The sequence below is a fragment of the Elephas maximus genome, chromosome 4, assembly GCF_024166365.1.
Source record: "Elephas maximus indicus isolate mEleMax1 chromosome 4, mEleMax1 primary haplotype, whole genome shotgun sequence".
In the NCBI taxonomy this organism is placed as follows: domain Eukaryota; kingdom Metazoa; phylum Chordata; class Mammalia; order Proboscidea; family Elephantidae; genus Elephas; species Elephas maximus.
The window spans coordinates 58,762,536-58,774,006 of record NC_064822.1 but is presented as its reverse complement, the minus strand read 5'-3'; the positions used below and the strand labels follow the sequence as shown (position 1 = coordinate 58,774,006).

General features: G+C 44.7%; 1 protein-coding gene across 1 annotated transcript in view; it reads left to right on the top strand.

Moving 5' to 3' along the window:
* The first annotated feature begins 4,893 nt into the window (after positions 1-4,893).
* IQSEC3 (IQ motif and Sec7 domain ArfGEF 3) overlaps positions 4,894-11,471 on the top strand; it is a 121,881-nt gene continuing 115,303 nt past the window's right edge. The window contains exon 1 of the mRNA XM_049882166.1: positions 4,894-5,560. Coding sequence (XP_049738123.1) covers positions 5,007-5,560 — 554 coding nt within the window. The 5' untranslated portion in view covers positions 4,894-5,006. The remainder of the gene's footprint in view (positions 5,561-11,471) is intronic.

The window sequence follows — 11,471 nt, the reverse complement described above, 5'->3', positions numbered from 1 at the left end:
CACATGGAGCATTCATCAAGATAGACTATAAATTGGACCACATAAAAACATCAATAAATTTAAAAGGATTGAAATCATACAGATTGCATTCTCTGACCACAAAGGAATTAAGTTAGAAAGCAATCAATGATAGAAAGATTTGGAAGTACACGACACACTTTTAAATAACAAGGGAAATTACAAAATATTTTGCAGTAAATGAAAATGAAAACAAAATTCGTGGGATGCAGCTGAAGCAGTGCTTGGAGGGAACTTTATAGCTTTATGTACTTATATTACAAAAGAAGAAGATTCTACAATGAATTATCTAAGCTTCCATCTCAAGAAGCTAGTAAAAGAAGAGCAAATGGAAACCAAAGTATGTAGAAGAAAGGTGAAAGTGGAAATCAATAAAGTAGAAAATGGACAAACAATAGAGAAAAACCAATGACACCAAAAAAACTGGTTCCTTGCAAATATCACTAAAAATGAATCAATCTCTAGTCAGACTGATTAAAAAGAAGAAGAATGCACAAATTATCAATATTAGGAACGAAAGAGGGTACATCACTACACAGCCTACAGTCATTAAAAGGATAATAAAAGAATATTATGAACAACTTTGTGTCAATAAATTTGACAACTGAGATCAAATGGACATACTTCTTGACAGGCACTGTATTAGTTTCCTATTGCTGCTATAACAAATTACCAGAGTTTATGGCTTAAAACAACATAAATTTATTGTTTTATATTCCCCCAAGTCAGAAGTCCAAAATGGATTCACTTGGCTAAAATCATGGGATCAGCAAGATCGTGTTTCTTTTGGAGGCTCTAGGGCAGAATTGGTTTCCTTGCCTTTTCCATTTGCTACAGGCTGTGTGCATCCTTGGTTTATGGCCTCTAGAAAGACATCACATCAATTTAATCTCTACTTCTGTTATCATTTCTCCTCTGTCTCTGACACTCCTGCCGCCCTCTTATAATGACCCTTGTGGTTACTTTGGACCCACCTGGATAAGCCGGGATAATGTTCCCAACTTAAGACCCTTAACTTAATCACATATTTAAAGTCCCCTTTGCTATATAAAGTAATATATTCAGATATTTTGGAGATTAGGATTTGGATATCTTTGAGATCATTTTGCCTATCACAGACACAAATTACTAAAACTGACATATAAAGAAACAGAAAATGTAAGTATCCCTATATCTACTAAAGAAATTGAATTCATAGTTTAAAAACCTTCCCACAAAGAAACCTACAGTTCGAGAGGACATCAGTGGTGAGTTCTGTCGAATATTTAAGGAAGAAATGGACCTTCACTCTTTATGCAAAACACAAAAATTAACCTGAAATGGATCATAGACCTAAACATAAAAGTAAAAACTATAAAACTTCTAGAAAAAAACGTAAGAGAACTTTTTTTTTTTTTAACCTCGGGGTATGCAAAGTCTTTTTAAATGGGTCACACTTACAAAAAAAAAAAAAAAAAAAAGAAAGAAAAGAAATATTGATAAGATTTTCTTCATAAAAAAAACAAAAACAAAACCTGCTCTTCAAAGACAATATTAAGAAAATGAAAGGGCAAACCACCAAATGGGAGAAAATATTTGCAATACATATATCTGGCAAAGACTTCTTTACAGAATATACAAAAGAACTCTTACAATTTAATACTAAGGAGATAAACAATTCAATAGAAAAAATGGGCAAAGATGATATAAAAATGGTCAACAAGCACATGAGAAGGTGCTCAGCATCACTGGTCATCAGGGAAATACATATTAAAGTCATAGTGATAAACTACTACTCATCCCCTCAAATGGGTAAAATAAGAAAAGACTGGAAATACCAAGTGTTAGGAAGAATGTGAAACACCTGAATCTCTCATTCACTACTGATGAGGATGCAAAATAGCACAACCACTTTGGAAAACAATTTGGCAGTTTCTTACTAAGGTAAGTGTACGCTTAGTATGTGACCCAGCAATTTCAATTCTACAATTTTTACTCTTGATGAATGAAAATATGCCTACATAAAGACATGCACATTAATGATCGTAGAAGCCTTCTCAAAATAATCAAAACTTGAAAACAACCAAAATGTCCATTAACAGGTGAATGGATAAACAAATTACGTATATTCATACAATGGATATACAAACTAACGATATTTATAACAGAATGGATGAACCTCAGCATTATGATGAGCAAAAAAGAAAGACATAAAAGAGTATATACAGTATGATTTCCAATTTATATGAAATTCTAGAACAGGCAAAAACTAATCTATATTGACAGAAAGGAGATCAGTGGTTGAGGAGAACTGAGGATGGAAGAAATTGACTGCAAAGGAGCACAAGGTTACTTTTTGCAGTGATGGAAATCTTGATTGTAGTGGTGATTGCATGGGTATATTTGCCAAAATTCACCAAGCTGTGCATTTAAAATGGGTGCATTTTATTGCATGTAAATTGTAACTCAGTAAAGTTGCCTTTTAAAAATAAAATCAAAGAAAGAACAGTGAAATATGAAAATCCTTGGGCCCCATTACTAGAGATTCCAATACAGTAGGACTGATATGGGACCAAGAAACATTTAAATAAGCATTTTAAATAAGCTCCATGGATAATTATGCTGCAGGTGGTTTCACTTATAGGAACAGTATTGGCCAACTCTTAGGAAACAAATAGGCCAGCAAAATAAAAATTTTTCAGAGGAAAAGTGTTTGAGTTTTGTGTGTCCTTGTTCCATTCCCCAACTTCTATTCTTTAGCTGGAATACTGGTAACTACTGAGATATTGTCCTGGGTGCTCTGTCCTCCCAACTGTTGGCTCAGCTGTGAATAAGCTTCCTCCATCCTTTACAAAAAGAAGTTTGCTAAGAAGTGGGAGAAAAGCAAAATAAAAATATATTAAAAGTGCAGAGAAAGCAATATAGTATTTGCAGAGCACAAATTCCTTCCCATAAGGTCATTCAAGTCTACCATCAGATGGGCTTGGCTGGTCCAACTCACTGTACACATGGTATCTACAAATATGTCTAAACTGGAGGAATAGCAGGTGGATAGGGAACCTGATGGGCCGCCTGTGTGGAGAATGGAACAGCATAATGGATGTGGGAATGCTACCAGCACCCAAAGCTAGATCTCCTTCCCACTGGACTTTTATAGAAGAGGAGAGGGTTATTTCTCTGCCAAATTCAAATGCTGTATTTTCATTCCTTGGTCTTTTCCTGATGCTTGACATATCTTCCCCTTCTTCTGGTCCATTTTTCTGTCTACTTGTTGGAGTCCTTCCTATTTTTCATGGCCCAGCTTGAATTGCACCTCCATGAAACCTTCCAAGATCACCAGAGTCAAATGCAACCTCTCCCTCCCCTGAACTCTAACAACACCTGGCTTGAAGAGCTGTTACAGAAGTTTTGATTTGTATTTTAGTTACTCATGTGCATCCCACATCTACTAGACAGTAATCTCCTTGATTATAGGAACTATAACTTACTATTTATGGTAAATGTAGCCTGCATTGGTCCTCCTACTAGTGAATGTTATACATACATTTATTGTAAAAATGAATGATTTAGTCCATATCGATTTGTATCTCTGGGTTTTTGCTCGTGCTGTTCCTCTTTCCTGAAAAACTTTTCCCACCTCAAGTGATACTCCTCCAAGAAGCCTTCCTGGAATTCCCAAGCTGTTGAACTCCTGAAGAACTCTGGGCATAGTTCTATCTTACTATTTATCATAATATATAAAAATTAATTATTTTGTATGTGATTCACCCACCTAATCATAAGCTTCAAGGGGCCAAGGATTTCATCCTAATAATCCTTATCTTACCACCACTTGTCTTACGGTAATATACATTTTGCAAATGCTTGTCAAAAGGAATAATCCCTTCAGAAGTTTCTGGAAGTGTTACCCATGTCATTAAAAAAAAAAAAAAAAAAACCCGTTGCCGTTGAGTCAATTCTGACTCATAGTGACCTTATAGGACAGAGTAGAACTGCCCCATTGAGTTTCCAAAGAGTATCTGGTGGATTCAAACTGCCGATCCTTTGGTTAGCACCGGTAGCTCGTAACCACTAAGTCACCAGAGTTTCCTACCCATATCATACAGGGTTTATTTAGCTAGTGTTCCTACTAGAGTGGCCAAAACTGTGCTGAGGTCTCATTCTCAAAGAAAACCCAGCATAAACAGCCTTCCCACCCTAAATTTCCTCAAGGCTGAATGAACAGGACTAGATGGCCTTCTAGGGTTCTTTCAGTCCTATGATCCTTTGTTATAAGGAGTTCCCCAGCAGACTAGAGATAGTTAAGTACAAAAGAAGCAAGTGTGGCGTCTTCTCGGAAGGTCTTTAAGATGAACCCCATCCTCTGGAATGGCTGGAAAATAGGAAAAAGAATTTGTGACCCTTCCGAGCCCCATGCCTTCCTCTCCTTTAACACATTTCTCTCTCTCTTTGCCTTCATGTTCTCTTTTTCTGTTTCCTCATTCTCCCAGTCTCTCCTCTCTTCTTTTCCTCTTTTTCTTATCTGCTTCTTCTTTTTTTTTTTCTACCAGCCCCACGGTACTTTCCAGTAAGGCTGCTTCCGTTTCCCCTGCTTTCCCTTTCTCGACCGTCGGCTTTATCTGTTCCATCTCCGGTCTGCTTCGTTTATCCTGCTCCCCGACTCCCGCTCCCCCAGCGTACCCCTCCCCATTTCCCTCGGCCACACACACTCTCTCGCCTTACTCCTTTCCTCTCTGCCCTGCAGGAAGCCGAACCTTCTCTCGAAGCCTAGGGGTGGGAGGGTCTATGGGAGGGTGTGTGGGTGGGTGAGCCCTGGCGTCGCGGTCCCGCCCCTCGGTGCGTGTGTGAGTGTCTGTGTGGCGGTGACGCGGCGCCGGCGGCAGGGAGGAAGGCTGGACCCGGCGAAGAGGGAGGCGAGCGGATCGCTGGGGCTGCTAAGCTCCTGCGCGCCCTCGCGCTCCCCGCCGCCCGCCGAGGCGCAGGCAGGGCGCAAGGCGGCGGCGGGCGGCATGGAGAGCCTGCTGGAGAACCCGGTACGGGCAGTGCTCTATCTCAAGGAGCTCACGGCCATCGTGCAGAACCAGCAGAGCCTCATCCACACCCAGCGCCAACGCATAGACGAGCTGGAGCGGCGGCTGGACGAGCTAAGCGCCGAGAACCGCAGCCTGTGGGAGCACCAGCAGCTGCTGCAAGCCCAGCCTCCGCCCGGGCTCGTCCCCCCGTCGCCAGCCCTGCTGCCGGCTCCTCTGGTCACCGCTTCCACCGCTGCTGGCGGGGCCCAGGAGCCACTCCAGAACCTCGGACAGCTCTCGCCCGCCGCGCCGCAGCCCGGGTCGGAGCAGCCACCGCTTCAGCACCACGGACAGCTCCTGGTGCAACCCCAGCCGGGCCCCAGCAGCAGGGCACACTCACCCCAGTTGCCCCACCAGCACCCGGTGGCACTCGGGGCCGTCGCCGACAAGGAGAAGGAGCGTCCTCCGAGTTGTTGCGCTGCCACTGGAGCCCTCCTTCAACACAAATCCCCTTCCGCCCTCGGCAAGGGCGTCCTGAGCAGGAGACCCGAGTGAGTGAGGAAGAGGGAATGGGGATTGTTGGGGTGGTAGGAAGGGAAGCAAGTGGACGTGAGAAGACAGGGGAGAAACAGGGTGCACCTGAGTCTGAGGGACTTAGGGTAAATGTTAAGTGAAGAGATGAAAAGATGCTTGGGGGTAGAAGTGTTTCAAGGAGATTTAGAGGTAAAGGAAGAAGCAATATCACTGTTTGAGAGGGTTTGGGGGTGTTGGAGAAAAAGGCGAAAACCAGAGCATCATTGGGGGCAAAGAAGGAAAGAAATGGGTTTTAAGTGATTTGAGGATATTGGGAACTGGCAGAGCTAAAGGGGACAAGATTGGGAGGAATTTGGGGTGAAGACAAAGCTTGAAGAAAAGAGAACCGTTGAAGAATTTTTAAGTTAGAAAAATTTAGAAGGGAGTTTGGGTAGTAAAATGACTTAAATAGAGACGAAATATGCAAAGACAGGAGGCTTGGCAAAGAGGCACGTTAAGAGATTTAAAAGGACTGGGGTCTACAGAGAGTAGCCTTGAGGCATGAGGGAAATTCAAGAGGCAAAGGATAAAGCTGATAATCACTAATGATGTGAGAAGACAGGGGCTCTGGAGACAGAGGAAGACGAAGGGTGGGAGAAGGCATTTCCCGGAGGAACGAGCTGGCTCTTTAACCGATGCAGTGGGGACTGAAGCCAGGAGTGGCTCATTATGGAAGCTTACTCTGCTCTGACCTGAGTGGGCACTTTGTTTCTGAACCCCTGCAGAACCAAAGGGGTACAAGGTAACAACCCACCAAGCCAGTGCAGGACTCAAGTCTGCTTATAGCCTCTTCCTCTGACTCAAGGAAGGTTTTTGCGCAGGATGTTTGGCAATTGTAGAAAGGGAACAATGACGAGGGAGACAGCTAGCAAACAGAGTTGGTACCTGAATGTAATGCCTGTTTGAATCTGTCTGTTATGACTGGAAACAGCAAATGTGGTTTCCCCTTGGATATTTGGAGACAATCGGAATCATGTCAAGTCCTGAGAGAAATGTGCTTATTAACCTTCAGTGAGGAACCCTAGGACTTCAAGTTCTTTCCTCACTCATAAGATCCATGAACTAGGAACATGGGGAGAAGAAATGAAAGGGGGCTGGAGTGTTCTCTGTATTGGAAAGGCTGTGACCCTGTCAGGTTTCTCCTGATCAGCCAGGTGATGTGATGACTTCATGGAAGGACAGCTCAGAGGAAATCAGTCCCTGGTCCTGACAGTGGTGATTCTAAAGGCATGTTTGTAAGGGGGTGAGGTGGGGGGGGGGGGGCGGGGTGGAGCAGAAAGCCAAGAATCTCATCTTCACTCAGTCTCAAGTGTGCTTTTATATCTGAGGGTACTTGTGAAGATTTGATGTGTTCCTAAAAACTCATATTCTCCTTAATTCTACTGTAGAGTTAGAGAAGTTGGGCCAGGGCCTGTTAGCTCACAGAGTAGTTTTGACTGTAACCATGGGATATTAGGGGTTGAAAATCTTGGTTTGTTTGATTTGGCAGACGTAAAGTCCCAAGAAGATGCAGTTTCATTCCCCACGCCCCCATCTGGCCCATTTGCCCTTCCCTCAGTTTTACAGTTTTCTTTCCTTATCTAGATAACGTGCAGAGTGTCAGTTTTCCTTCAATGCCTATGGCTCAGCAAAAGGCAACGTTCTTCCAAGACACTCTGTGGTTTTTTACCCAAATAAGGGAAAATGAACCATCCCATTTCCCAGAGGGCAGCCACAACTTCCTGGTAATTATGATTCTTCCTTCACCTGATTTTTTTCATACCCTCTGGTGTCTCTCTTCTCACCCGCTACATCCCCACTTTCTTTGCATTCTTTCAGGGGACTGTGTGGGCAGGAAGGGTTAAGAAAATATCCTTTTTCTTGGACAAGGACTCTGCTGTGGCCCCCAAAGTGGCCTGGAGAGCCCAAACCCTCCCAGACAGGTGCTTCTGCTGGGAATCCACCTGGATTTCTATCCAGCCTCATATGCCATTACTAGAGAGGAACTCTGACATCCACATGCTTTCCCCCATCCTGCTTTTGCTTCCCAGGAGAACAGAACAAAAATAAGAAATAATTAGCATGGTGGAAGAGAGCGGGAGTCGTTGGAAGTCTTTTGCTTAGGAAGTTGTATCAGTCACTAAGAGGTTAATAACACCAGCAGTACCTTCCTTTCTCCAAATCCTCCTGCTTTTTCTCCTGCTTAGTGTGGACATGCATGCCTCACCTCCTCCCTGCAGCTTTCTCTCCTGTTGCAGGTGAATCGTGGGCATCTTGACTGGATGAACGCCTTTTGGACAACTTATTTCTTTCCCCACTGTTTTGTCGAACTTAAGCTCGAGTTTGGCCCCACCTTGCTGTCTACCCTCGACCCCCACTTTGTATATTGGTTTCCCTCTGCCCATAACTCTTTATGGTGCAGGTGAAGCCAGCAGGCAGGGAGAGATCTCCATGAATACGGTGAGGTGAGAACAGAGCCAACAGCCTTCTCCCTGGTGTTTCTCCTGAGGAGCTCCCTCTGAATTGGTTCTCTACTGGGCATGAAGTTGGAGGAAAAGATGGAAGAGGGGGTCTTCTGACCATAATTTTGCTGTAAATCTTCCCTCATTCCTTACTTTCCCCTCTCTGGCCTCACTATACTGAGGATGTGGCCCTGGTGAGGTTGCTGAGGAGTGGGTGAGGGTTGTAAGAGGCCAGGCACTGTGTTAGATGCATTATCTCACTATACAGTTTCTCTCTTATCTCCAGAACTCCTTTTCCTGCTCAGTTCCAGGACTGGCAGGAGCCCTGGAGAACCTGGGACTGGGAAATAATGGGTAGTTTAATTGCCGCCTGATCTGCGTTAATATGCAGCCTGGTCTCTCTCTCCCTGTCAGCTGAGGGAGACACAAAGGTGGTGGCCTTGGAGGTCAGGCCAAGGAAGCAACAATGTGGGGTGGGCAAGGGCAGAGGTATCATGGAAGAAAGATACTTGAAGGGTTAAGATTTTTCTCTGCATGCTTCCTGACTCTTGCTAAGCTCCAGCCCCCGCTGCTTTTGCCTCTTAATGAAAGCAACAAACATAGCTTCCTCCTCTTTATTTTTTCAATCAAGGCTCACAGCATCTACGGAATTATTATCCCTTTGCTAGCTGCAGCAAGAGCCCCAGTCTGAGCTGACAAAATCCCCTCCTTGCCACTTAAGCACATGACCCTATCTGAAGCTTCTGGCTTCAATGTACCCACAGCGTCTATGTTTGAGCACATGCATGCCCACCCACCCAGCCATGCAGTTAGAGTCGGTGGGTCTCAGAATTTGCCCATGCTTCCAAGCCCATGGGCAGGGGGTTGCTGGAGCCCATGGGCAGGGGGTTGCTGGAGGCTAAGCAATATTCTTGCATTATAATCCATTCAGCTCCTACTGAAGCTCCTCACCTAAAAGTGGCTATGAAATCTGAACGGCTCAGCAGCTCCTGTCCTCTCCTCTCTTCCTTCCTACCTTGCCTTGTTATCTCACTGTTTCTCTTCCTTGCTATTTTCCTCCCTTCTCTTTTCCCTTCCTTTTCTCTTTTTTCCTTCTTCCCTTTCCATCAAACACTTTCTCTCTCCCATATTTTCTTCCTTCAATCCTTTGATTCCACTTAAGCTACAGAGAAATGTCTCCTTCCTCTCTACCCACATCCTTTAAGAATGACACGAATCGTAGGTCATCTTTTGAGCTCTATGATCTCATACTGACTGGAGTATGAGGGGATGGCTAGAAGATAATTATATGTACTTTCCAGCCTGAATTGTCTAAGATGTTGATTGCAGCAGGTTTCTCTGCCCCTACTGAATCAGGGCTATCTAGTTGGAGGTGGCAGCTCATGATTGGCCCATCCTGGGAGTTATGAAGAGAGCATGAAGGCCTATCAGTCAGTCAGCACTATGTATCGAGTGTCCATTCTGTTCAAAACCCTGAACTCTGTGCTGCAAATGGCCTTTGCTCAACATACACGAGATACATATCTAAACAACATCTAGATACCTAAACAAGTGCAAAGCACACTGCAGGTGCCTAGAGCTACCTTATATCCGAACAGCATAGTGTTACAAGGGTGAGTAGACAAATCATGTTCAGAGCTCAGAGAGAAGGTTTTTTTGGTTGGGGTCAAGGGTTTATGTCACAGAATAGTAAGAGCCAAGTTTAGCTGGAGAGGAGGCAGAGACCTGAAGATTCAATCCACGGAAATGTCTGCACCACATGTGCATATCCTTCTATTCTCTGGTGGTACAATCCCCCCTACCCCAATCCCCTCCATATCAGGCTAAACTCAGTCTAACAGGGTGAGGAGAACCTCAGCACTCAGGGTCTTTCCCACCTTGTACCTAGAAGGCCTGGTTGCTGAGGAGGCATTGTTATGGCCAATGCTCACCAACTTGCCTATCATTTTCTCCTCTGACTTGGAGCAATGAGAGAGCTTCTAGCCACAAGCTGGGAAATGAGGCTAGAATGAAGGCTCCCTGAGAGGAGCAAGTATGCCTTTTGCTCACATCAGGAAGCTCACATGGAATGAGCCCTTGTATAGATTTGCTGTCCCCTGCCTTTCCCAGGGCCCAGATCACTGCTCTTCCAACCAAAAAAACCCCAAATTCAGGAAAAACAAGTCGAGCTTTGGCCACAGGGACACTCCTGATTTCCTCCCTTCTCCTCACCAGCCCCCTTTGCCTTGCCTCACCCCAACTCTCCCCTACCTTCCTCCTAAGTGCTTCCGAGACCCACATGACTAAACCCATAAGCCTCCGAAAAGGCATCCTTGCATTTTCCCATTGGCCTGCAATCAAGTAAGAGGAGCAGCAGTTGGTCCTACTGATTCAGCACATATCTGTACCGATGGAGATTCAAAGGTCGCTTGTGAAAAAAGGCAGATGGGGACAGGGCTGGGTGGAGAAGCAATGAAAGGGAGGGTGACATGAAAAAGGAGGGTAGAGGTGGCACACATAGCTGGGGCCATGGTCTGGAAAGAGAGTCAGGTCCTGAATTTAAATCCCACGTGAAGATTTTAAATGGAGTGCCCTTGTTGAGGAACCTGTACATTTTTTTTTCCACTGGGGCCCAAACATACTCTCAGTGGCCCTGGACACAGGGCAGCAGCTTAGTACTTAGTCAGGGGTTTCTTAGTAAGAGGTCCGGGGACACTCTCACTGCACCTGGCAGATCCCCAAGATGCGAGGACATCTGGCAGGGTTTCCGAGGTGGCTTGGGCCACTGCAGCTCCTTCCTCCTCTGCTTCTGGAAAAACACAAAGTGCAGGTTCCCACACAGGCTGCAAAGGGTTTCTTGCTTCTGTGGAAGAGGGGGTGGTCCCCTCCATTTCAGGCACTGAGGGCACTGACAAATAGAAAGGGGATGAGGAGTAGGGTGAAATTAGATTTTTCAGGTTGAAAGGAAGTTAAGGATATCCTAGAATCACAGAATGTTCAGATCTAGGTGGTTGAGAACATGGGCTTTGGAGGCAGGCATACCTGGGTATGAATCCCTGCTCTACCACCTACCAGCTGTGAGACCTTCCATCAATTATTCACCTTCTTTGAGCCTCTGCTTTTTATATACAAAATGAGGACTCATTTACTTAAAAGGGCTGTTGTAACATTTAAATATTATATAACATCATTACCTATCATAAGTAATCAGTATCATTAAAAAAAAAAACCCACGCCAAATTTATCACCATTGAGTCAATTTTGACTCATAGTGACCCTACAGGGCAGAGTAGAATTGCCCCATGGTGTTTCCAAGGAGTGGCTCGTGGATTCAAACTGCAGACCTTTTGGTTAGCAGCTGAATGCTTAACCACTGTGCCACCAAGGGCTTCAATTAGTATCACAGATAATATCGACTGTTCCTGGGACGTAATAAGTCCTTCACGTTGTTTAGTTGGGAGCCGCTGAA